The sequence below is a fragment of the Cyrtonyx montezumae genome, unplaced genomic scaffold (genome assembly GCF_038088225.1).
Source record: "Cyrtonyx montezumae isolate F1298 unplaced genomic scaffold, pur_monq_1.0 scaffold_22, whole genome shotgun sequence".
In the NCBI taxonomy this organism is placed as follows: Eukaryota; Metazoa; Chordata; class Aves; order Galliformes; family Odontophoridae; genus Cyrtonyx; species Cyrtonyx montezumae.
This window is the reverse complement of record NW_027071959.1, coordinates 5,138,536-5,164,939: the sequence shown is the minus strand read 5'-3', so window position 1 is coordinate 5,164,939 and position 26,404 is coordinate 5,138,536. Positions and strand designations below refer to the sequence as shown.

The following is a 26,404-nucleotide window of genomic DNA, read 5'->3' as shown; positions in this document are numbered from 1 at the left end:
AGTTTCTATGTGGGGCAGAATTTATAGGTAAGGCAACGAAAATTTGTCACTGTAGGTTAAGGAAAAAAGAAAAAACTGATGTTCAAATCTACCAATACAGACTTCAGGTTACAAAAGGCAAGAAATGATCTCATCTGCCTAAGGGAAACAATGTCTTTTTGTTTTATGAAGTAGCATCATATTTCCTTGTGTTAAGAACAGTTTTCTGTGCTTAGCCATTCCCAAGGCCTGTGCCTGTCTGCCCCTAGTGTGTGTGACTCCTTCCAGTTCAAAGAGCTCTCTTATTCACATTGGCAGGAAGAGTTATGATTGTGTGATGTTGATTAGTCTTAAAAATATTTACAACTAAACTGTTACAGAATAGTTTCTGGGAACATTTCTCACTCTGTTATCCTGCTGATGAAATAGTAGTTTTCAATCTCTAATGTAGAGTTAACTGTATAAATAGTTTGACTGTTTTTGTATGGACCAAAGTAGTCCAACATTTTTCAAAACAAAGAGTCTGTTTTGTTACATAGGTCTCAAAACTATGTTTAAAAGCAGGACATCTTCAAGGTTCCTTATTTATGCCAAAATGTCATTCAGCACAGCAGCAGGAAGGTTAGAGTTGATTAGAACAGGCACTGTAGAAGACAAAGCTACTCACTTTTACATTCTTCATGCAGACTCACTATGTGATATCTGAAGGCCAACCTGATCTGGATGTCAAACAAAACTCTTCACTCTCCAGTGAGGTACAGGTTGGTGTTTCCCAGCCAACAACCCACACTGATACATTGGAATCTCAAACGAGTACTCAGCAGCAAACAACCCAGTACATAATCACTACAACCACCAATGGGAACGGGGGCAATGAAGTGCACATCACTAAACCAAGAACTTTCCCAACTGAACACGAATGAAGAAGCATTGCAGTGTCACTTGCTTGTATTTTTCACCTCCTCCAAAAGCCCAAGTGTATGGGTATCCTGGAGCTCATGTGTTTTAAAGAATATGCTCACTTCAGCTAAAATCATGGAGCTCTTGTTAATGCTTTAAGAGGGTTTAAGTCCTCAGTGACCATGAAGAATTACCCTCAAAATCCTTCTGGGATGCCATTTTATGCAGCTTTTAACAAAAAGGACAGGAGGAGAGATGAAACCTCTGCTTGCCCTGGACTTTTTTGGCATGTCTGCTGACCCTAAGATTTTCCTTCTGAGAAGTGTCCCTGGTAACCATCTACTATTTCAACTGTAAGGGAATAGCTTGCCCATCTGAAGGCTGACTTGGCAGACTGTTGTATGTATGTTTGTAATAAGAGCTGTGAAACAAGAGGACGTTACATAAATTGCTGGAGTGTGGCAGAACTTTTTCTGTCTTTGTTTCAGCAGCTGAGGTGAAAGGGAAAATATGCTTGAGAGCAGACTTCCTGGAGAAGAAGAGCAGCAGCGAAGCGGTGACTCTTGGCACGTGTGTGTGGGGATGGATATCTCAGTGAAGCTGTGAGGACATGCAGAAGCAGTCCATTAAATTATTATTTTTCCAACCCTCAAACTGTTTACATGCTGTCTCCCCTATCCTACTTTACCAAGCAGTTCCAGAAAAAGGAAAAGTGCAGTCTTATGTTTGGAACAGAACAGTAGCAGCACGTAACAGTAGTATGGAGCCACTGTTATCTTTTTTCCGCTCTGGAGTTTGCAGGGAAAAATGCCTTTTTGCCCATGAGAGGCTTACCTTAGCCTGCATGGCAGCTTCTGCTGTGATCTCTAACAATAGATCTGCCAGGAGAAATGGGCTATAGAAGTGCACCTTCTGAAAATGCAGGGTAGTCATCTCTGTTGCCACCTCAAAGTGGACGTATCCTTCTCTTGAAGACTGGCTGAAGAGTTGGTTATGCTGGTTTTCCAAATACCTTGTTAACAACACAGTAATTCCTTTGGACAGTTTCTTAAAGTGACCAGCCTTGGACTCAGGAAACACAAGAAAAGCACCAGTGGACCACTTTTTACAGGACACAGAAAGCCATCTGCAAGAGTTGCCTGCTTTGCTCGACCTGGTCTATGTATGGAACTCATGTTGTGTTCAGGGACCAGGAGAAAGGGAAAGGGTGCTTTTGGTTTTTTTTTTTCTTTTAAGGTGGTGTATTTTTTTCTTACATAATTCTCCTTCACAGTCAGTTGTTTAATGCTCTTTGGTATTTGCAAGAGTGTGATTCCAACTCCACATACCGTTGTTGGGCTGTATTGTGTATGTCTGAATGTTCGTTCATTCTGCTTGAAACCTCATCCCAGAATGTCAGTGCATAACAGGATAAGTTTATTTATAGAACTGAAAGCAAAGTAGTTCTGTCTTAACAGCCCTTGAGAAAGGCCAGAAGAACTAAGAGAGGGTCTCTGTTTTTGAAGTTTTCTCATATGCTGCATTGAGTGCAAATCTGGAACTCTGGTGTAATTTACAGATTGAGATGAAGCTGAATCATGTGAGTAGTGTTACTGCATGTATGCAGGTTGTGGTGCCAGAGCTTATGGAGGTAAAGCTCTTAAGCTTGAGAGAACTGAACACTCAGGCTAGGAAAGTCTTGTCACTTGCTGGCAGAGCCTTGTAGCATGTATTCCCTTGGTAAGTAACATATCTGTTAACATGGCGTGGAAATAGTGACTGTGCATGATGAGAAACCCTGATTAAAATACTGGCCAGTTTCAAGGTAGCTTTGAAGTGATTTGCCAAAGTGTAGATTAATTTGTGCCTGGGATTTCACTTCTCTTATTGAAGCCACTGTAGCGGGGCATTAACTGATAATTGGGGCATTAATGAGATTGGTAAGTTATTGTAGACCTGAGCTCCCATTTTGTCAAGGGCAGTGATGAGTCTTTTGGTTGCGTGGATTTGGGAGCTCATCTACTTCATCAGTGCAGCCAAGCAGCTGTAATTCCCCTTAATTTATTTGAAATCATGTTGCTGAGCACTCTTTGAGTAACAGCCAACGTTTGTATGGGAGAACACAAGAGAAAGAAGCTCTTTGTATTGGCTTTGCCTGACAGTGTCCTTTTCTAGGAGTCTGCCTTCAGACTGCTGCATTAATCACACAAGACAGACGTGGTATGAGCAGTAGGAAAGCAGAAGACCTGGAAGTTAGATAACTACAAATGGATACTGCTCTACAGGAGCATTTTTAAAGCCTGAAAGCTCTGAAGTCTTTAGAGGTGATCAAGCTTTGTCTTTAATGATTTTGCAACTGTGAAATTAAAAAAACAAACAAATCATTCTTTGCTTTATTCCACTTTGTTGGGGAAGGTCACGGGATGAGGCTGCTTGCTCTTGTACCAGTTTTTTAAAGCTGAAAGGTGAGACGCATTCCAGACAGCAACTGTAAAACAGCACCTTTGAACTCATACCTTCCTTACTGAAGTTTCTGCTCTGTCCCACAGCAATAGCCATCAGCTTGACACCAGCATTAAGTGACTCATTGTGTCCTCAGTCAAACTGATGCCTTATGGAAGGAGAAGCATGTCTGGAGATCAAGTATTGTGAATTTTCCTTCCAAAGTAACTAAGTACAGTGACTTCCCAGAATGAGGAGGGGGAAGCTGCACAGTGCTGCAGCACAGTTGTGCTGCAGGGCTCGCCACTAAACAGAAAGAAGACCAAGGCAGCAGTTGGCATGGTTTTTTTCTTGACTTCTGCAGTGCAGAAGACATACGATTTATAGTTGTTTTTTAACCAGAGCCACCCTGCAGATCTCTCTTAAAATGTCCTCCTGGAGTGTAACTGCAGCACTGCTACCTGCTCGAAGATGGGAATTGCCATGGGCTCTGCTCGGGCTCGTGCTTTTCTGTGTAGGTGTTTTGGGTCAGATTCTGTTGTTTTTTGTTCTCCACTCCCCCCCAAAAGACCACCCCACCCTGAACTGACCCCTCTGTGACTGCTTGGGCGCTGGGGATGGAGCTCGGCTCCTTCCCACGGTGCTCTGCCATTATTTAAATGTGTATGTTCATTGTACATGCAGTGACTGTTAGAGTGTTAATAGTCTTGTGCTACCTGGCAGATGTAAAAACAAAATTAATAAATTTTCTTTTTTAAAAAAAGGCTGTGGTCTCTTTGGGCTGCGTTCCCCTACCGTGGCTTTTAACTAACATTTATTGAAGCACTGGGGGAAGGGTGGGGGTGGGAGAGACAAAAAGCACCGGTAAAAAGAAAATGCGCTTCCCCCTCCCATCCTGCAATGCGTAGCCCCAGGACTGCGCATGCGCAGTAGCCGTGCGTTAGCGCATGCGCCTAGAGCGGCGGCCACCTTCCGGTTTCCGGTGCGGCCGTCTTCCGGTGCGGGAGCCGTGAGGGGGCTGGTACCGGGGTGGGCCGCTGCCGCAGGCCGGGCGCTTCCCGGGGGGGCGGGCGGCCCCGCGGCCTCACTCACTGCCCGCGGAGGAGCTGTGCGGACTCCGCTGAGGTGAGGAGGCGGCCCGGGCGCGGAGGAGCGGCCTGCAGCGCTCGGTGCGGGATGGGCGGCCTGCCGAAGCCCCCCCGGCGCTGCGTGCCTCAGTGCCCGTAGGCGGGAGCGCGCTGTTCAGCGCCCGCAGTGCCGTCCTCTGTGTGCCCCGTGTCTGCTCGGGGCCGTGCGATGGAAAACTGGAGCAGTTCAGTGTGAAATAGCCATTTCTGCCCTGTTTTAGTCTTTTTTCTTTTTTAATCTCCGCTTGTACTCGCGCTGTGTGGTTCGTGCCCTTTGGCCTCTGCTGGGAGCTGAGCTGTGCAGCTGCTTGCAAGTTCTGTGCGAGGGGAGCGGGGCCCCATCCCTGACTGCAAGCAGAGCTTATGAGAAACTGAACTTAGTTTCAGTGCTTCGGTTTGCGTATTAAAAACGCCCCAAAACGATAAATGCAGCCTCTTTATCACGGTGTTTCACCCTGTTAATGACAGCTCCCGCACGTAGGAAGCAGTGTGACATGATCACCTGTGCTCATTGGTATTGCAGGCTCTCTGGAACAGCACTCCTCAGTTGGCCCAGTGTGTGTTGTGGTTGAATGTCCTTTTGTGTTTCCCTGTGGTCTGTGTCTCTTGGATCAGTCACTTAACGTGTGTTTAAACAGCTGTCTCCTCGGGTGCTGTCTGTGGGATGTAGCTGGGCTGGGGATCTGGATGGGTAACGGTGGTTGTGCTGAGGGTTTTGCTGCTGTTGTTCAGGAGCTGGAAAGAGAGAAGAATGGACTCCCTGGATCACATGCTGACAGACCCCTTAGAGCTGGGGCCATGCGGGGACGGGAATGGGGCGCGGATCATGGAGGACTGCCTGCTGGGCACGACCAGAGTCAGTCTGCCCGAGGACCTTCTGGAGGACGTGAGTAGTGCTGGGGATACTTTGTGTTTGCAGAGCTTTGACAGCGTGTTTAACTGCCACTGGGGGGAGTACAGAGGAGAGCAACAGAGAAGGGAAGCGTTGCAGACTGTTCTGAAAAGACATTGAACAGTACTTTGTGTAATCCTAGAAAAGCACTGAAAATCTTTACCTTCTTTATTTAGGTAAAGATCTCTCTTATGGTTGCATTTGAGAAGATCATACAAGTTTCAAGCTTTCTTTCCAACAGCATCATTTATTTCCTCAACTTTCTTGTTGTTTTGTTTTCTGTTTAGCATGAGATAATCTTGTGTTTTTTAACTGCAGGAAGAGCTTAAGTCGCTACAGATGCATAAGCATTGTTTTTTCACCGTTGCTATTTCCTTTCTTTAGCCTGAGATCTTCTTTGAAGTTGTCAGCTTGTCCACGTGGCAGGAGGTGCTGACAGAGGCACAGCAAGAGCACCTAAAAACGTTCTTGCCTCACTTTCCTGAAAACAACCGGGAGCATCAGAACAAAATCATCTCTGCGTTGTTCAGCGGCGAAAACTTCCGCTTTGGGAATCCACTGCACATCGCCCAGAAGCTGTTCCGGGGTCAGGGAGCGCAGTGATGCTTCGTGTGTTCTCACAGTTAAGTTCTCAGCTGGGATTGGATGAAATCTGAAGGAATTTTTGCCTCTTTGCTACAGATGGACACTTCAATCCTGAAGTCGTGAAGTACCGGCAGCTCTGTCTGAAGTCGCAGTACAAACGCTACTTGAGCTCTCAGCAGCAGTACTTCTACCGACTGCTCAAGCACATCCTTGCTTCCCGCAACGTGAGTGTCAGCACAGCTGCCACTTCCTTCTGTCCTGTAATTAACAGGCTGTCTTTTCAGCAGCGTGCCTTGGTGTTTGTGCCTCCACAGTTCTCAGGGGTTCTTTCTCCTCCAGTGTAAAAACAAGAGTGTGTGAAACAGGAATGCTAGAACACTGTTGTATTTGCAAAGATGCACATCAAACGTAGGTTTTAAAACTCTCATAGCTCTCATTTAGTGTCCTTTCCATGCCCACCTCAGCAGGTATGGAAACTGCACGGCTAGATCTTAGACCAGCAATTAGAGTCTGAACAGTCCACATTAAATAATAGTGTGGTGTTTTACGTACAAACAAAGGTGCAGAAATTTCCTGTTAAATCCCTTCTTGTTCTCCTCTGCTTGACTGATGTCTAAAATGCTGATTTTAAAACTGCCCGTATGGTACTTTGCAGAGGTTGCACTGAGCTTGACCATCCTAACTTACAGTGTCGTAATGAGATAACTAGCATCATGCACATCTTGTTTTCCAGCACTTGCTGGAGTTAGCTAGGAAAGGAGGCCCTGAGATGATCCTGAAGAGAAAGCATATCTCACCATCATATGATGCAGAGGAGCGGGAGAGACGGACACAGCGGCGCTACTTGAAGATTCTGAGGGAAGTGAAAGAGGAGTGTGGAGACACTACTTTGTCTTCTGATGAAGAAGGTAATGCTCTGAAGCAAAGATCTGAGCTGTGAACAGAAAGAAAATGCATTTTTTTAAAGTGAGGACAGCGTATTTGATTGAGGAATGAGAAGTGAACTCCAGCTTTACTGGCTGCCCTTTACTACGCACTGAGGAACAGGATTACCTGTGTTAGGGCTGATAAGACTTGCAGAAATTTAATTGATGATTTATTCATTTCAGATCTAAGCTCCTGGCCTCCGAGCTCTCCAGTGCGTTGTCCAAGTCCACCAATTCCCCTGAGAGTGATACCCACGTTGTCAACCATGGACATGAAAACAGCAGGTGAGGGACAACCTGTGTGTCAGTAAGGATTGAGGTGTGAGGATTGCTTTGAGAACCTGGGCTAAGTCTGGTGTGAGCATCTGTTGTTTCATGAGAAATCATGTAATGCATCAATTTTGTAGTCCCCAAAATATCCAGATCTTCTCATGCTTTGTTTTCACTTGAAAAAAAAGAGTATTTTAACACAGGACTCTACAGTTGGTTTAATGCTGCTGATTTTTTGTGTTGTTTTGTTGGCCGTGAGGGTTGAAGCATTACTGTAGTACAGTTGTTAACTGTTTATGTGTATGTGGCAAGGGAATTCCTCTGCAGGTTTCTGTAATCAAGGCTGCAAACCCTTTGGTTTTCCCTTCTTTTCACTTCTATGCTTGCATTAGCAATTTAATGAACAAAGTTAGGAACTGTTATAACAAGCTGCTTGATGGAAAGAGTTTCAGATTATCAAGGAAAACTTATTTACTGTAAGTTGGAGGTTGTTGAGGGTGAGAATGAATAGCAGATGGCATTCCATGTCTGGAAAGTAACCAAGCAAATCAAGAAAAGCCTACTATCTCTGACTTTTCATTGCAGACAGGATAGAACTTGGTGAGAGTGATTTGAAGATGATGTTGAGGAAACACCGTGAGAAGCGAAAATATCAGCCTGTAAGATAACAAGAAGTCTTGGGGCCTGACAAGAAGCATGTGTGGCTGCCCTTCACTTCCATACCATAATTATGTGTAATTGTTGATGGATTTATGCATCCCTTGTTCGTGGGTATCTGCTGAGAAGCATTCTCTAATTTTCACGATGTGTTGTTGAAACACAACGTTTTCAGCTTGTGGATTGAACACTGTTTCCCTGTTTCTGTTGTGATGATTAACTTCATAAGCTGAGCCCGGATAAGTCTGAGGCGTTTCAGTGTTTGATTATCTCCTGTATCTTTGTTGCTAACACAGCATTTTACCCTTTCCTGATTTTCCTTTCTGTCCTCTTGTCCCACGTAGGACCACCCAGATTTAGTGACGACAGACATTACTCTTGAGGACATTATGACTCGTGTAAATGCTGGCAGGAAGGGGTCCTTAGCAGGTCAGTGCCTGGAAGCAGTTGCATGAATACAGGGTGTTCTGTGACTATGAAAAGCTGAGGATGGAGGTAGTCTCTTCTGAGCAGTGTATTCTGTTCCTCTTTGCATGCCTGGCTAGCTGCTCTGGGACTGTAAGTTTGGAGTGCACACAGATAACTCCAGTTTCCCTTGAAGGTGCTTCCAGCTAATTGATGAATTAACTTGTACATCTGCTCTGGGCAGTTACCTTTGCTTTTCTAATTTCATACATGTTGGCATGGAAACTGTACTTTTCCTTTTGTGGGGAAAAAAGACACACGGATGTGACTAGGAGGAGGGGCTGAAAAGATGGTGACTAAATTTGTCTTACATGTGTTTTTGAGTATATGTTTAATTATATTGTTATTTTATGGCCCTCACTGAAATATAGTAAGATGTTGTTATTTTTCTTCCTTTTCTCATCTCTAAAGCTTTATTTGACCTTGCAACCTTCAAGAAAAAGGTGAAGGAAAAGGATGACAAAAAGAAAAAAAAGCTGAAGTTCATTAAATCAGAGGTGGAAGATTTGGATGACTCTTTTAGCAGTGCACATGGGATCCCATCGCTGTCTCAAGATCATTCCCCCATCACTCTGTCATCTGTCAAAGAGGAGTAAGTGCTTCAAAAAGCCCTGAGCACTCTGTGCCGTCGGGGGGATGTTCAACTCCATATACTCTGTATGTGAAGATGGGCTTTGTATATGTGTGTGATCTCAAGTGTGCTCACACACTGCTTGTGTTTTCTTTCATTTGAAGACCCCTTGAAGAGATGAAGCCGTGCCTTGGAGTAAATGAAATATCTTCCAGTTTCTTCTTCCTTCTTTTGGAGATACTGTTTCTGGAAGGACCTGCTAGTCTCTCTGTGGTGAGAACCACCCACGTGTTTAAGAAGCTTCTCAGAGTCAGATTGCTCTAAATCACATTCATGTGTGGGTTCCATGTTAAAAATGACAAGTATTTGAGAGTGCATACCACATTCTGCTCTTAATGAGGTTCATGAATTCAATCAACTTGCCTTCGTGAGTCTTTCATTTCCAATAGCTAATTAATAGGAATTGCTATTTAGGTCACGACAGGTAAATTCTGTGTATTAAGGCTGCTGGCAGTGGGGATTTTTTTCTCCCATTTTTGCTGTCTGTCTTCTGAAATGCCATCTTACATTTATGTAAAAAAGTCAGGTGATTTTTTTTTTGTCAGTATAAAATCTTTGTTTTGCATTATGTTTTTTGCTGTTTTAGTTGTTTTCTGTTAGAACATTCATAGCTTAGATCATTCAGTCTTTGACAGAATGCATATTTTTTCTTTCCAGCTTGAGGATAAAGTCATAGATTGGCAATCTTCTCCTGCCAGTGCACTGAATAACTGGTTCTCCTTTGCTCCTAACTGGTCTGAACTGGTTTTACCTGCCTTGCAGTACCTGACAGGTGACAGCAGAGGTAAGAATAGCTGTCAGAAAAACTAATGGTGCTTATACATCAGTTCTAATCAGTGCTGGTTTATATGATAGCTCCAGTCAATCTTTAATTCATCAGTACAATAAGTCATTGTATTGTTTGCAGTGTTTCTGTAATAGGTCTGATGGTTTTCTTCATGATTGTGGTAGACTTCATTTGCATGTGGACAGTAGATAAGACCCAGCTTGATTCTAAGTGAAGCTGAAACAGGTCATTTCTCCTGTTCACATCCTGTGCTTAAGGCAGCATGTTTGAAGCAGGTACAAAGAGGTTGTGGTTCTCTTTGGAGATAATGAAATATTAATTGGATGGTGCTCTGAGCAGTCCACTGGAAACATGAAGTTGACCCAGCTTTTACCTGGGGCTCGGACCAGCTAAGCTTGTTTCTTTTAAACTAATTTGTTCCTTTTGAACTAATTTATTCTATGGTTCTGATTTGCATAATTTTGAATGGGGGGACCGTGCAGATTGTAGTGGCATTTGCAAAATGGATACGTAATATTCTCCATAATGATGGTGATTACTGCAGATCTCAAGTTTGTTTCAACATGAGCCCATGAATAAGCACAGTAACAGTTCTTGGGATCTCACCCTGTGGATCGTTGTCCCGTTCTTGGCCTTGCACTGTTACTCTGGAGATCCTAGCCTTCCCATTGGGCAAGTGTGTGTTTGGAGATGTACTTATGTAATCACTTAGAATGCTGTCACTGTGAGTCTCACTCAGCAGCTTGCATTACAGCTGTAGAGCTGTGGGGGTTGTGTTGTTGTGTGGTGTTTCTGATCCGCCCTTCTTTCTTTGTAGATGTGTCATCCAGCTTCTCACCTTTCGTTGAATTCAAGGAAAGAACTCAGCAGTGGAAATTGCTTGGTAACTTGCACTTTTCTAAGATTTCTACTGTGGTGAAGTTCGTTTCTTTTCTCCAGAGCTCTTTTTGCTTGCTGTAGCTTGGAGATGAAGTCCAGCAGTTCTGTCATTTCAGTTGTTAGGCCTTTTGTATTCTTCTAGCTGGACAGAAACGTGGTTTACATTCAGTGCTTTCACAAGACATTATTTTGAGCAACAGAAAAAGTGATCAAAGGCACTGAGCCTTCGTGTTGCTGACATAGCCCTGTTTGTCACCCTTCAGATTTTTCTGAACACCTTCATATTTTCCATTCTGTAGAGCATACTTTCTCATTGTTCAGACTAATTCTTAATTACAGTTATAAATAATTTAAGCTTCTTTGTTAAGGGAGCTGATATTATTCCCATTTTACAAACAGCAGCCAAAGAGCAAATTAATAATAAATTTGCCCATGCTCATATTGTATGAATTACAGATGCTTTGCATTTTTTACTTTCACTTGGGCTGCCAGGCAGATTTTTTTATTCTTAGCTACCGTGACTCGATCACAGGCTTTAACTGGCAAAGCTTTGGAGTCAGGTTGGACTTCATGATCTCAGAGGTCTTTTCCAACGTGAGTGAGTCTGTGATTCTGAAGTATTCCTCCAGTCCTTTTCACAGTCTTTGGTGCAGCTTATGTAGGTAGTTCTTTCTGCTGACTGAGTTTACCCTTGCAAACATCAAGTGGCTGTATTGCAAGCAACATCTTTTCCATTATTTTTGGAGTTGAAGCATTATTCTTCATGAGAGCATGGGGGATTCTTTAAGTTTTAGCCCTCTGCTGTGCCTGAATGTGTTCAAGTAGTGAAACTGGAGCATCTGTGAAGTATGTGAAGTGCCTTCTGACTGGTGATGCATGGAGGTTAGAAGGGAGTAGGAGGTGATTGGGAAGTACAAGCAACTGGCTTCACAACAAATAATTTTCATTTCCAGTGTTTCTTGATTTCTTGGACTAGGTTCTTGCCAGGATCACGAGAAAGAATTGGCAGCACTGTTCCAGCTCTGGTTGGAGACCAAGGACCAGACTTTCTTCAAAGTGAGTCAGAAGAAAACGGTCTTTTAGGAGCACAAATCCTGACTGTGTTCTGTCCAACACTGACATTTGTGGTTTTTTTTATAGGAAAATGAAGACAGCTCAGATGCCACAACACCAATTCCTAGAGTGTAAGTGTATAACACTGCTTTTAAACGTTCACAGTATGTGCTGAAGCTATGGAATTTGGTCCTTGTACCTCTAGATCTGAAGAGCTGGTTACTTCAAAGAAAAATTTTGCATCATGTGGCAGGGGGGAGTTTGTAGTCAGAGTTTATAAATAAAATAACTAGACGTTGCAAACTCAGCTTAGTTTTTCCCAAATTCACCTGTTACCCAAGCAGACCTCTGATCCACGTGTGTCCTCCTTACTGAGTTGCTTAAAATCCTTGCTGACTGTCAGATAGACTGTAGGGCATATTTCAAGGTCTCTGCAGGACTATATATATCAGAATAAATGCTTTCAGAACTTTTTTCTTTGATGCCAGAAGGATTTACAGTAAGGATGAGGTGTCTGATCCTTTGGGACAGTTTTTGGGATTACTGTGCATTTGTTGCTCAAACTGACAGTGGTCTTTGTTTCAGAAGGACTGACTATGTAGTCCGACCTAGCACTGGAGAGGAGAAACGTGTGTTCCAGGAGCAGGTAAAAAGAGGATCTTCCTGAGAGCTGGCCATTCAACAAGAGAGTTTGTATGCTATGAGAGCTGTATACTGTGCAAAAACTTTGTTGGTACAGATGATGAGGAACACATGTCCTAAGTGCTTATTTCAAAAACCTCTGTTTCCAGTGGGTATCAGGAAAATCAATTGATTTTGTTAATGCCAACATTTTTATCTCCTTTGTCATCTCCCAGCAAATGAGGATGACACATCTGTATTGTTTGAACATGCGTGAGTGCAAAAAATCAGAGGACAAGTGGCAACATAAGTGCACTCATACATTTAGTTACCTGTGCTACAGTGCTAGACACAAGTTTTATTGTGCCTTGAGGGCTTGTGGTCTCCATGGAAGAATGTCTGTATTAGAGGGTTACTGTGGTGAGAGTGTGTATCCTGCTAAGTGCAGTCCTCTTGTTTCCAAACACAGGAGCGTTACCGTTACAGCCAGCCCCACAAAGCTTTCACATTCCGTATGCATGGCTTTGAGTCTGTTGTTGGTCCTGTGAAGGGGGTGTTTGACAAGGAGACATCCCTAAACAAAGCCCGAGAGCATTCCCTCCTGCGATCAGACAGGCCAGCATATGTCACCATCTTGTCCCTCGGTAAGGTGATTGCATACTCTGACAGTCATTCATTTATTTACTAATCAAAAGGCACATTTGTCCACTCCAGCAGAGATTTTAGGAGTCTACACTGTAAAAGAAAAAGAAAATACGACAACTGAAGAAAAAATTACATGAAATAGTGATGTTGAAATGCTGGGAGCAGGTGTTGCTGGAGTAGAAGGCAGCTGTGTCTTTCCTTTTTTCTGACAGAAAATGTGAAATGGAGAGGAGATTTCATGAGGCTGATGGAAGCTAGGGCTCAGATAAATGGAAAACAGAGAGTGGTGGTTTAAGTGTGCTGTTGTGAAGTTGACTGCTGGTGCCCTGGTTCGTTGCTCCAGGCCAGCTCAGTTGGTGGACTTTAAAATGATCATTTGTAATCTCTGCTCATACAGACATTGCAGGCCCTGAGGGATCAGCAGGACTAGATTTTGTTGACTAAGAGGGCATTGTAGAGTGGAGATGGATGAAAAAGCAATACAGAATTATATCTGCCAATGTATTTGAATGCAGCTGTTTCATTAGGGCTGGAAGTTTAAGCTCTGACTTTCTCCTTCAGTTCGTGATGCTGCTGCTCGGCTTCCCAACGGAGAGGGAACCCGTGCTGAAATCTGTGAGCTGCTCAAAGACTCCCAGTTCCTTGCTCCTGATGTCACAAGTGCTCAGGTAAGTTGGGTGTCATCTGGGAGAAAAGACCCAGAATTTACACCACGTCATGCACACAGCTGCTTGCAACGTAGAATGAGAAACAGTTGATTTCTCAGAGCCCTTGGCTTTGTGGAAGCTCTGTTTAGTCCAGGATGGCAGCAGCACTCTGTAGAGCAGCTTCTGCCCTTAGTTCTTACTCATGTTTAAATTGCCAGCGACTTACTCTGGTTCAATGCTGAATGGGTTTGGCTTCCCTATCCTTGACCACTAGCTACCCCAAGTTGGGCGTTCTGTAATAGGGTGAATTCTGAATTTCCAGGTTAATACTGTTGTGAGTGGTGCTTTGGATCGATTACACTATGAGAAAGATCCCTGTGTTAAATACGACATTGGACGCAAGTTGTGGATCTACCTGCACCGACACAGGAGCGAGGAGGAGTTTGGTAAGCTGGGCTCGTTGGGACTGCCCTGTGCACTCATCTACTGAACTGAAAGCCTCCATATCTTTCACTCATTATCTACTGAGCTGAAAATACCTATATGTTTCACTCTGCTTTTTCAGGAGTGTTTGCTGTGCTCTTGAGCTTTTTTATCCTAGATGGATAATGAACATCAATTCATCAGTCTAGTGTTTTTTCTCAGTCACTTTGCTAATATTAGGCCTTCAGCACTTAAATACAGTGTTGCAGAGCAGTGTGTTAGTTTATATTGAGTAGTTGTTAGAAAAATAGCATCCTTTGTGCAAGAACTGCAGCTGTATGTACACTGCAGCACATCTTCATTTCTGCCTTTTGGGCTAATTTTGTTCCGTGGGTTTTCAGCTTTTTTTTATGTACTATTATGTGTGCCTGTGTGGGTGTGTGTTGTATTTCTTACCTGATGAACTTAGAGGTTTGGATGGCCACTTTCTTAAGTAAATCTGCTTGTGTTCAGGAAGCCTACCCATTAATATGTATTTGCAGAACGGATCCACCAGGCTCAGGCTGCTGCAGCAAAGGCCAAGAAAGCTCTCCAGCAGAAGCCCAAACCTCCAGCAAAAGTGGTAAGTTTCTTTGCACAGATTTGCACAGATGCTTTTCTGATGGAGAATGAGATATGGATCTAACTTAATGTGCACATTTTACATCCTTTGAGGCTGATGAAAATCACCAGTTATTCACTGAATTTCCTTTTGAGCTAACAGTTCGTTCTGTACATGTATGTGAGAGTTAGTCTGGTAGCAGTGCCCGTTTTGCAGCCTGTGAAACCTGCCTGCTGTTCTTCCTCCTGCTGTGCTGAAGCTGTGAGGATCTGGATGTCTTTGTTTTATTTTTTATTTTTTTGCATTGATATCAAATTGGTTGGTTTCCCTGCAGAAATCTAGTAACAAGGAGAGCTCTGTGAAAGCACTCCCCAGCAGCACGTCAGAGCCCAGCCAGCTGAGCCTGAGTGACTCCAGCATGCCACCCACTCCCGTGACTCCTGTGACACCCACTGCACCAGCACTGCCAGCAACGCCTATTTCACCACCACCAGTGTCTGTGGTTAGCAAGAGTGTACCGAGTGCTGGATCAGAGCCAGCAAAACCCAGCCAAAGGTGTGCTCTCCTTTTATCTTACACATCACGTGTGAACACTGCTGGTTCTTTCTCAGGCATCTCCTACGCCTGTGCTGACCTACTGGCTTTATCTTCTCTGTAGCGTTCTTCTGGTTTCATCCCCTACCATGCCACAGCTTGGTGCACTGCTTTCCACAGCCCAGAGTTCACAGACCCAGCCTGGGCCACAGCCACCTCCCAGCAGGGTGGTAAGTCATACTGCAGCATCAGTGCTGCCTCAGGTGCGTGTGGTCAGCGCCCAGTCCAACCTCCCAGCTGTGTCTCAGCAAGCACCAGTGGTAACGCAGCAGCAGCAGCAGCAGCCTACGTCTGTGCCTCAGATCCGCGTCCCAGCTACAGCCACACAAACCAAAGTGCTGCCTCAGGTGAGACTGGCTGCATGGAAATGGTGGAGTAGCTCTGACTGCTCGCCTGTGAGTCTCTCTAGTGTGCTGCAGCTGCAGAAACAGAGCATTGATAACAGCTGTGCACAGATACCATTCCGTGCCCCTTTTTTTGTTTCCGTTGCCACGTTACGTGGCAGCATTCATTCATTTGTTGCAGTAAAAAATACAGAATTTGCAAGCTAAGGCATGAGACAAAACCATTAAGTGTTAGTCTGTTAGGGTTGTGTTAGTCTGCTCATAAGCTGCTTCTTTGTTTTACTGTAGGCTGTGATGACTCTACCAGTAAAAGCTCAAACCAGCCCAGTACAGGTGCAAAGACCAGGAACCTCTGTGGCAGGACAGACAGGCATCACTGTGACAGGACTGTCTGCAGCACCCAGTCCTGCTGTAAAGGCAGTAACCAGCTCTCCAGGCAGTTCTGCTACAAGCACCTCCTCTACCACTGTCATCCAGAATGTAGCTGGCCAGAATATCATCAAGCAGGTGAGAGGGAGGAGAGAAGAGAGTGAACTGCATGTCCCAGTTTACCATTTATCGTGGCAGATGTGCATGCAGATGTGAAAAGAGCAATCAGCTGCCACGTACAAGCTGAGAGACCCTGCAGACTTGGGCAGATTCCTGTTTTGCTGTATTTTAGCCCCATTTTCATGTACAGGTAAAGAATATGTTAGTGCAGGCTCTTTAACTTAGAATCTCCAGCTGTTGATCTTGTTTCTGTTCATTCTGTTTGAAAAAGAAACACGTTCCAGGACATTTGATGTGATTTTGTGAATGCTGTGTAACAAGCAAACAGAACTATTTTCCTGCTGAGGAAGGAAAGAACACTGAGCCAGCATCCACCTGCTGGGAAGTTTTCCTTTGGTTCTGCTGAGCCTCGGACCGTGTTCCAGTTTGATGTAACAGATCTGGTTCTCTCATCTTTTCCAGGTGGCTATTACAGGGCAGCTTGGCATGAAGACCCAGCCTGGAAGCGGCATCCCACTTGCAGCTACCAATTTTCGGATCCAAGGAAAGGATGTGCTGCGCCTGCCCCCCTCCTCCATCACCACGGATGCCAAGGGGCAGACTGTGCTGCGCATCACCCCGGACATGATGGCCACCCTGGCCAAATCTCAAGTCACTACTGTCAAACTGACTCAGGACCTCTTCACAGCAGCTGCTGGAAGCAGTGCTAGTGGGAAGGGCATTTCTGCAACTTTGCATGTGACGTCCAATCCTGTCCAGACTGCTGATTCTCCAGCCAAGACTAGCACGGCCTCTTCTTCTTCTTCCAGTCCAGCTGGAAGCACAGTGGTTAAAGTGACTCCTGACTTAAAGACCTCAGAGCCAACGAGTTCTGCTTTCAGACTGATGCCTGCTCTAGGCATGACTGTGGCAGATCAGAAGAGCAAAGCCATTACTACAGTGGCATCCACTGAGGCCAAGCCAGCTGCTACCATAAGAATTGTCCAAGGGCTGGGGGTGATGCCGCCCAAAGCTGGGCAGACCATTACTGTAGCTACCCACGCTAAGCAGGTGCCCTCTTCTGCAGCAGTGAGTGTGCCTGGCACAGTCCATACTTCAGCTGTCTCATTGCCAACCATGAGTGCCACAGTGTCAAAAGCAGTTGCTGTTGCTTCAGGAGCTGCTGGGACTCCCATAACTATAGGCACAGGAGCCACTGCTGTGCGGCAGGTCCCTGTCAGCACCACAGTAGTGTCCACATCACAGGCAGTAAGTAATGCTGAACTTTTTCTGGAGTTGGCTGAGAAAGGGGAGTGAGGGTTATTACTGATGGTTTATCTCTTAAAAGCCTCTTCCATCTGCAAAAGCTCAAATTAAGTACTGTAGAACGTAAGCCCACAACTGATTTTGTGGTGCTGGAATTGCAGTTAAATATTGAACAACCAGAGAGCAGATAAATGCCTGTCTTACATGAACTCACTTTGGGACAGTGAGTGAAGTCGACTTGGTTTGCCTGAAGTCCTCACTATTGCAGTTCAGCATCTCACCCCACACCTCTGAGACATTTTCTCTTGGAGTGGTGTCACAAGTAGAAAGTGTTTTTTTCTTGTACAAACATTTTTATCGAGTTCCCAGGTTACTAGAGTTTTAATGCCCAAAGCTGAGTGTAATGTAAACTGTACTGTGAGAGCTGAATAAGTGAATTGACATCACCATAGTTTCATAAGGATAAAAACGATGGGCAAATGCAGTGCTCCTTCCCAGAGGAATATGGTACAAAGATGAAGGGGATTTGCAGGATTGAGGCAGCTGTGAGGTGAATGAGCTGGAGGTGAATTTTAATTAGCCTGAAACAGAGCACAGCTTACTTCAGCATCATTGCTTTGGTTTCTGTTCCCAGGATGCTGAAAAGCATCTGAGTGGTAATTGCATGTTGTCAGGCAGTTTCTCTGCTGTATTCCCTGTGGCTTCTCATGTATTCCTCAACTTCTCTAGGGTAAACTACCAGCCCGAATAACAGTGCCTCTGTCAGTGATCAGCCAGCCAGTGAAAGGCAAGAGTGTGGTGACTGCCCCCATCATCAAGGGCAACCTCGGGGCCAAGTGAGTACTTGCCATCTAATAGTTTTGTTTAGAAACAGACTGAGGAAGTTCTTTGTTCAGTTAAGTTCCTGGGGGTCTAGCAAGCAGAGGGTGGTAGAGATTGTTTAGGTGCCCTGAGATGTAGATTCTAGCACATACAGGGAAGAAAATAATAACATTTTTCTTTTAAACCAACTTATAGTAGTTTAGTTTATAATAGATTAGTTCTTTGTTTGAGCAAGAATTAACCTGATGGCATACCTACAGCTGTTGGTAATATGAGGCCATCTCTCTGTTAAAGAAACCAGTGCATTGTTAACTGTCAAGTTCCTGTGGCATTCAGGTATTGTAGTCTTTCTGTTTATTCTTCCATGAGTTCTGGTGGTGTCTCCCCTAGGTAATATTTCAAGGCAGAACATTGTGTGCTCAGCTATTTTCTGCGTTCCCTGGGAAGTGTTCAGGTCTGATCAGACTAGCCCAGTAACAAACACGGTCCAGAGTTAGAGGGTTTAATTCATGTGATAAGGTAATTCTCTCTAATCGTGAGAAATGTTGACATAAACTTTTCACTTGCCATTGTTGTGAAACAAAAATAATTAAAATCATTAGTAAACTAGCTAAGTCATTTAATCTCCTAGCAACTGAAAAACATTTTGTGAAAGATATAACCTGCTGTACTGTTTATTCACCTTTCAACAATTCTCTTTCCTTAGCATCAGTGGCTTGGGTAGAAATATCATCCTGACTACGATGCCAGCAGGGACAAAACTGATTGCTGGGAACAAACCTGTGAGTTTTCTGACTGCACAGCAACTGCAGCAGCTGCAGCAGCAAGGCCAGGCCACACAGGTAAAGGCGTTGTGATGACTTCACATCTTCATGAGGACACTTCCTGGGTTCTGTCTGGAAACAGCATTCTGTTATTTCAGAAAAGTGATCTTCGTCGAGAGCTGCTGATATTAGAAGTGAAGCATCCGATCGATCGAAGTGCTTCTAAAAGCTTGTAATAGCAGATGACATGTGGGCTTTTATTCAAACTAGATTTTAGTTCTTCCTCTCTGATCTTGAGATCTCTTGCCACCCTCCCACGTGAACCGTGGATGGAGTGATCTTGTGTAACGTTCTGCTCCTGACACGTGTTTGGTCTTGTTCACATGACTGAAAGTTTGTCAGCAGTGGATCACTTACCAGTGTGGTGCAAGCCCTGTGTGACACCAGGCTGTTCCTGACATGACCTTTTTTCTTTCCCCTCCAAACAGGTTCGAATTCAAACCGTGCCAGCCTCCCATCTCCAGCAGGGAACGGTGTCTGGCTCAACCAAAGCGGTTTCCACCGTCGTCGTGACCACAGCTCCATCTCCAAAGCAGACCCAAGATCAGCTATGAGTACTGGTCTGAAAACTGATCACCATCCAGCAGCCTTCCTGAATATGCTGCCATCTTCCATCCAAGGTCACCAAACCACAGTCATGGCCAGGGGTCAGACTGGAGAGGTGCAGTGCACGTTGCTGATCTGGAGTCAGCGTGTGACGTCGAGGTAGAAATTCCACATCAGAAGATGCTGTACCTGTAAAACAAATGGTTTCAGTCCAGATCTATAAAGCCAAATTCCATGGCATTCAGCATTTAAGAAATGTCTTTTTTTCCCACATTCTTTTCCCATCTGGAGATCTTTTTACAAAAGGCCTCCTGTCATTTCTGTCCGTTTTGGGTTGCAGACAAAGCAGTTGATCTTGGGCCTTCTTAACCAGGGTACCTTGCTCAGAAGAGGTAACTTGTTGACTTTTCAAAGTCACGAAGAAGGTGCATCGTTTTGGCGGAGCCTAGCTGGCACTAATTTGATAAATGTGACTTAGGATCATGGCTTGGACACCAGGCATTGTAACATAGTGTGACAGTAGATCCCTAAAACATTCAATGTACTATTTATATAGAGACTTTTAAAATACCTCTTCCTATCTCTGAGCTCAGACTTCTTGTTGAGCAGATAAAACCTCCGTGTCGAATTCTGTCGAGGGCCATATAAGAGTCCCTGCTCAGGACAGTTCTTGATGTAAAAAAGAAAAAGCTAGTAACCATGAGGAAGAGCGAGGAGTGGAGGAGATACAAACAAGTCAGGGATATAAAAATGGCAAGAAGTAATTGTGTCTATCAGCAAATAAGAATATATTGGAAAGGGAAGCATTCACCAGAAGCATTCTCCTTTAGTTTTCCTCAACAAATCTTTTTAGCAGTCAGAAAATAGTAGTTTGTTTTAAAAGTTTGAGGTATGTTTTCAAATGTACCCCGACTTCAGTCTCTTAGACTTGGAAGAAGTATTTTAACCAGTGATTCTGGCCTTCAGTTTGGTTTTTATCTTTAGAATTTTATCCTTTTGTAAATTTGTTTGAGTTTTGCACATACTGGAGAAGAGTTCCTTGCTGTCCTGACGTGACCTCGAAGCCTTCCCAGAATAAGATCACAGGAAGTGTTGACCTAGGAGAAGAATAAGAGTGCAGAAAGCCTTACAAATCCCTCTGCCATCTCCTTTCAGTTTTGTACAGCTTGTTTTGTGTACATGATTGTCTTGCTTGCCAAGGGCTAATAGATTGTCCATCTTCCTCTGTGAGGTGGTTCCTTCTGACATGGTTTCTCTTGTCTTTTTTTACAATGTGGTTTGCTCTGAGTTACATATTATTGAATATAATGTATTTATAGAACCAAGTCTTATCTCTCAGTGCTCTCCTGTTCACGTCATCACCATCTCCTTTCTTCCCTAACTATCACTGCTGAACTGCTTGACAACATGAGCTACCTTTATGTGCATGATGGCTGAGGACTGCTCTCGTTGCTTCTGAAGCCTGAGATCTTTGGGGAAAGAACACCACACACTGTTCTGTTAAAGAGCTACACTCCGAACTGAGCAGTACACCATTTCAGGAGCAGAGCACGCCCCGTTCCATGGTGCAGCTTCCACCTGCCTGATGTGTTGGTTCCACTCTGGTTGAAAAATAACCTTCAGCTTCTGCAAGAGCAGTTGGTTTTATAAGTAACCTATAATCTCTTAGCAGTATGCTCAAGGGCAGAGATAGGTTCAGGTTCTTTTTTTGGTGTATGCTGGGGCTGGATGAGGACATATTTAAACAAGGCTGTTCACGGTTGCTCCTTTGTCCCCTTGCACTGGGAACTAAACTTCCAGGTGAGTACAGCAGAGCTGTGTGCAGGAGCAGCAGTATTCGGCCAAGAGAAAGTGGTGTGCTGACAATATCCCTTTCCCAGCTGTTTTTCCTGCGGGGCCTGAAACTGAAAGGAGCTTGGTTGTGATGCAGCCTGACCATTACCTTTTTAAATGAAACAATGGAATTACAGCCTGTTCTCATCACAGTGAATTCCTCGCCGGTGTTATGTAAGAGCAGTCATTGTCTCTTCAAAGCTGTGGGATAGGTATTTATTTCCACTGAGAGAATATCATGTGATCATTGCTTACAAGGACTGAGTCCTACACAAACTGCCACAGGCCATTGAAACACACTCTAACCTTTGTTTAACAGCTGCTTCATTTTGTTCCAGTCGAGGGAAATATCTGTATTTACACCTCAGGGAGATGTTCTCATAACCTAATGATCTCTGCTTGGGGTTACTCTGTGTGTTCCTTTTTCAAAGCAAACGTACTGAGCAGCAGTCTGCCTATTTTTAACAGTTGTTCTTCACTTTTCAGTTCTTAGGTCGATTCAGAAACCTTGTTGCTTGCTTTTCATACGACAGAAGTGAACCTCTGGCACCTAACAGCAGGACCCTTCTGGCTGGGTGCTGTTCACAGTGCACTGTATGGGGGCACTCTGATCTTTAGACTTTTCCCCCACACCCTTAAACACAGCAACTTGTTCCAGAGCAGGCAGAGTGGAGATGGAGTGCTGCACTTCTCATCCATGTCTCAGGGGAGCCCTGATTTCAGTTGTAAATGCTATCAGCAGTTTCCAGTTTGAGCATGGATTGATCCTGTCCACGGTGCCCCACACTGAGGACTGTAAGTGTCCAATTAGAGCTGAAAGTTTTGAGAACCAATTAGTTTGCTTCCATTGAGAAGTATCCGCCTCGGTCAGCATGACATCTGTCAAGTTACCTTTTCTCATGGTCCTCCAGTTTGCAAGACCTGGGGCAAAGTAACTCACCTTCCAGAGCCAGAATCCTCAGCAGAGAATTGTGCCACTCTTAATAATTTAATAGCCCCAGGACCAGATGCTTTTGCACTCACAGCACGAGGTGTCCCCAAATGCAGGAGGGGACAGAGCAGCTGAAGGTCACAGTGCTGATGCTGTGCACAGAGCCAACTAGGACCTGGAAGCAAGCACCTGAAAAGATGCTGGCGTTGTTTGAAACTGGGTGAGTGACTTAAGTGCTTTGATGTATCGTTCTAAATGAATTTTCAGCACTGCTCAGTTTGCCCGTGGGGAAGCAGCAGTTAGCTGGCATTTATGAGACAGGAGACACTACAGACAAAAATAAACTTATTTCTTACCATATTGTGCTGAGGACTTTTTGACCACTTAAGCAAGCTGCCTGAAGGCCTGTGGTGAGAACTGTTTTCTTCCCTGCTTTCCTGTGTCCTCAATTATACAGCAAAAATCTGAGTATGGGCAGAGAGTGAAAAGGCACTGCAACTTCATGAATTACTGCTCTCTCTTTGCACTGCCTGGTGTAAGGAAATTACCTCTGTGTCGTAGTTGGGGTGGAATGAGTGTGTGTTGTTTAAATGACAAGCAGTACGTCGTAAGCTGTTGTGCTGTGATCTGCTTTTAATGATGCTCTTGTAATGAAAGAGCTCTTCCAGTGTATGTTGTCATGTAATAGCTGATGAAGCTGCTGAAAAGCAGAGAGAGATGGTTATCTTTTCTGTCAGTTTTATTGTTACGGTGTCCTTTGTGGTCATACAGGATGCTGTTAACTAAAATCATAACCTCAAACTGAGCTATTGTTCCAAAGGTGCTCTAGGACAGCTGGGCAGGCAGGAACATGTTAACATGCCAAGCTTAGGACTCCCTAACAAGCACTAAGAGCTACATAGCCACAAACCCAGCACCCTATGTCTTTGAAAGGCAATGTGAAGGCCTGGCCTGTAAAATCAGTGGTAACAAAAAGCCCACCCTCAGAGGGGTGAGAGCAGGACCTGTGGAGAAAGTACAGGCTGCAAGGAGCACTGTGGACCGGCTTCACCCAGCTGTTATCCTTCTTACTGTGGTGATGCACGGGAATGAAGTACACAGCCCCAAATCCTGACCAAATGCACAGAGCAGCCAAGGAAAGGGAGGAGCAGCTCTGCTGTCTGTGACAGGCCAGGCTTTTACAGTTCTGTAAAATCTACGTAGCTGGTTGGTTGTCCTAACTCTGCAAACACCTGTGAATCTTTGTGTAGCTAGAAGGCAGCTATATCTACTTATAGGAAGTATAAGCAGGCTGGCCAAAATTCCTGTACATTTGAGATTTCCTTCTCTCTGCTCTCAGTCTGTTAGGCAGCAGTGCTTCCTGCACTGGGTGGAATATGCAGAAGTACTCACAGGAAAAGAAAGGCCATTTTAGGCCACGTCTCTCCAATGTCAAGGCCACTTTTTCTGCCTGTTTTCTGTGACACAGCTAGCACAATAAAAAAGGAAGCTACTGATAGGTTTTGACACATGCCAAGAGCCAGGGAACTCCTTGATATGCTATCTTCTGTCACGGTTGTTTAAGGTCATTTGGCTGCTTTTCCCTAAAACTTAAAAGCTTGGTTTTGGATTACAACACACTACAAAGTCCCAGGAAAAGCCTGTTCTCTGTGACCTGCAGGACAGTTGTGTTGTCTGGAGTGAAGGTTCAGTTTGAGAATGGTACCAATAAAGCTGCAGGTCACAATTTAGTTTCGTTGTCCAAGAAATGTTGGGTGATTTGGGCCAAGCCTCCAGGTGGGAGGCAGTGCTGAGCAAATAGACTTTGCAAAGCCCTGGGTGTTTCTTAAGCAGAGGATTCACAGTAAAACATCCACCTCTCCTGATTCAGTGCAGTGCAAAAGGAGAATAATTGCCTGTATTCATGGCTGCTCAAATTTTCTAACTACTGCTGTGCAGTTGAAAATATGTGTTAGTGTGTAGCTGAATCACTCCCTCTGGTGCTGGGGAGGGGCAGCACTGGAAAGTTCAACAGAATTACAGGAATGATCCATGCTACTGATCAACAGTGCTGCCAAAGGAAGCTGTGACACAGGAGGATCATGTATATATATACAGAGAGAGAGAGAGGAGATATATAAAATAAAGCAGCTCCTAAGGATACATACCTAAACTCTCATACCTGAACATACAGGCTGAACTCTTCTGACTTGTGTAGGACAGAGCTCAGTGCCAAGCAGAGGTCTGTTGCACAGAAACACAAATGAGTATCTCAGATTTGTCAGCCCCAGTCGGGCACAGAACAGAAATGAGGGTGAGGATTGCTTCTCCTCTTACACAATAGGTGCATTATTCCCTAAGTCAGGTGTGGTCACCCTTTTGGCTGCATGACCTGGGTGGAAATGCTGAGATAAGTGGCTCCTTGGTGGCCAGGTGCTAGTTGTGCTACAGATACTCAGTACTGCTGATGGCAAACGCTGCTTGCCTTCTATGTAGGTTCTTCTGAGAGATTTTCCTGTGTCCATGCTACAGGTGCAAAAGGTATGCTTCTCTTTTGTGCTACTGGATTTAAAGGTATGCTGTATCTTGACCCCGTAATCCTACTGATTCTCTATTTGTCAGTGCTCTTTACCTTCCATAGTGTAGAAGTGGTTTGTGTGTGTTAGAGGAGAACTGCTGCTGCTGCTCAGTGGGTTTCCCAGACCCCACGTCGTGCTCAGCAGTGATTTCCAGTTGCTGCTGAGTTTGGAGGGCTGCTTCCTCCTGCAGCTTGCTTGTTCTTCCACGCCAAAGGCTGCTGGTCTCTAAATTAAAGGATTAGCTTCTGTTTTTGGAGGTGGTTGTGTTCTTCCCAGGATGCCCACATCGATATCCTTGTTCTTCTTTTGCTCCTGCTTCACTGAGTAGAAAGGAAGTTCACCTTAATGCAGATTGTCCTGGGAGGAGGGGAGGCAGACAAATGTTGTGAGTAGTTATCTTTCGAGGTGGAGAAGGGATTAGAGCAGATCTGCAAGCTCGATCTGACCAGCAGGGTGTTTTACTCCAGCATGATGCCTCATCCTGGAGAGTACAGGCAACATCTTGGGAGAGCATGTATTGCTTCTCACCTTTGGCAGACTGAACTCTGGGTGAGTTCATGCTGGATTTCCTGCTTTAGGGTTGGCCTGCTGATAGCACATGCAGTCTCACCATACCCCACTAGAGGGATAACCAGAGGAGCATCAGTCAGTCCGTTTGAAAGCAGGAGCTGGACCTGCAAAAAAGAAAAAGCCCTGCTGAACGGCACATCCCTCATCACCAAAGTGAGAGCAAAGTGAGGGAAATGAGAGGAATAAGTGAAAAAATCAAAGTTGTGCTTTTTTGTTTGTTTCTTTTGTTTTAAACAGCTGACGTAATGCCAACCTGAACTTTTGTTTTCCATAGGAAATAAGGAGGCAAGGCAGGTGAGCACAGGTTAGGTCGACTTGTTTGTAGGAAAGCAAAGAGGGACAGGTGATTCCAATGCATTGTCTGCATCTCTCTCAGTTCTTACTCATTTGCAGATTGTCAGGCAGACAGGACCTTAACTGACTTTGAATCTTGGGTGTGCCCAAGCACACAGCTGCATTTCAAAATACACAGTGCCAGAAACCTGGCATTCAAGCCTGTCCACCCTATTACACTTAGAGCTTGGCAAACACTGCTCTTACTGATTCAGAGCTCACCAAAAGAGGTTCTGCTTTCACAAGCCGTGGAAGACCTCAAGAAAGGCCTAGCAAACCGTAGAGTCCTGGCAGTAAGCTGATCTCCTTCAATGTATTTCTCAGCCATTTTCATGTCCCACAGCTAGCAGGTGGCTGGTACACAAGAAATGGCCCCTCTTAATTTTGAACGTGCATCTCAGGCTTGTCTGTGGTGTGCTGGAGAGCTGCGGGTGGGCTTTCCTATTGCGCTGGCTACATCCTGACACATCCTTTACTTGCTGCTTATACCTCCCACAGGATGGAGCTGGTCTCTTGTGCTGGCTACATATAAGTTCCCATCCAAATTAAACAGAAATCCCTGAATAGCTTTCTGAAAAGCAGCTCCGCGTCCCAGCTTGGCCTTCGTGGCATCATGTGGCCAACTGAGGGCAGCTTGCTGCGCTCTTACAGGTCCCGTTCTCCAAAGTCTGTAATTATTCTCCTTACATTGCAGATGGAGAGACTGAATCATGGTGAGACAGCTTGCAGGAAGAGCTGTCCCTGAGGAAATCGTCAGTTGTACAGTACCCAATGTTCACCAGGGGATCACACTCCTTTGCTGGAGC

General features: G+C 44.7%; 2 protein-coding genes across 6 annotated transcripts in view; both read left to right on the top strand.

The window, feature by feature from the left end:
* The window catches only part of PRDM10 (PR/SET domain 10), a 36,832-nt gene extending 33,424 nt beyond the window's left edge, over positions 1–3,408 (top strand). For all 3 annotated transcript variants that reach the window (XM_065738540.1, XM_065738541.1, XM_065738539.1), the window contains one exon: positions 666–3,408. In XM_065738540.1, the coding sequence (XP_065594612.1) occupies positions 666–902 (237 nt within the window). In that variant the 3' untranslated portion in view covers positions 903–3,408. The remainder of the gene's footprint in view (positions 1–665) is intronic.
* Positions 3,409–5,097: 1,689 nt separating this feature from the next.
* Positions 5,098–19,492, top strand: NFRKB (nuclear factor related to kappaB binding protein). 3 transcript variants are annotated; one of them, XM_065738536.1, is made up of 25 exons: positions 5,098–5,313; positions 5,704–5,905; positions 6,001–6,128; positions 6,638–6,812; positions 7,014–7,115; positions 7,686–7,759; positions 8,102–8,186; positions 8,634–8,814; positions 8,958–9,066; positions 9,511–9,637; positions 10,458–10,523; positions 11,496–11,575; positions 11,660–11,703; positions 12,161–12,218; positions 12,663–12,837; positions 13,400–13,506; positions 13,808–13,931; positions 14,451–14,530; positions 14,844–15,064; positions 15,168–15,450; positions 15,736–15,954; positions 16,399–17,184; positions 17,911–18,017; positions 18,710–18,845; positions 19,256–19,492. In XM_065738536.1, exons 1-25 carry the CDS (start codon positions 5,179–5,181, stop codon positions 19,379–19,381), a joined length of 3,930 nt encoding a protein of 1,309 aa, XP_065594608.1. In that variant the 5' UTR covers positions 5,098–5,178; the 3' UTR covers positions 19,382–19,492. The 3 variants fall into 3 exon arrangements, with proteins under 3 accessions (XP_065594608.1, XP_065594610.1, XP_065594607.1); XM_065738538.1 differs by having other exon boundaries at positions 12,158–12,218; positions 16,399–17,145; XM_065738535.1 differs by having other exon boundaries at positions 12,158–12,218.
* Positions 19,493–26,404: the final 6,912 nt, after the last annotated feature.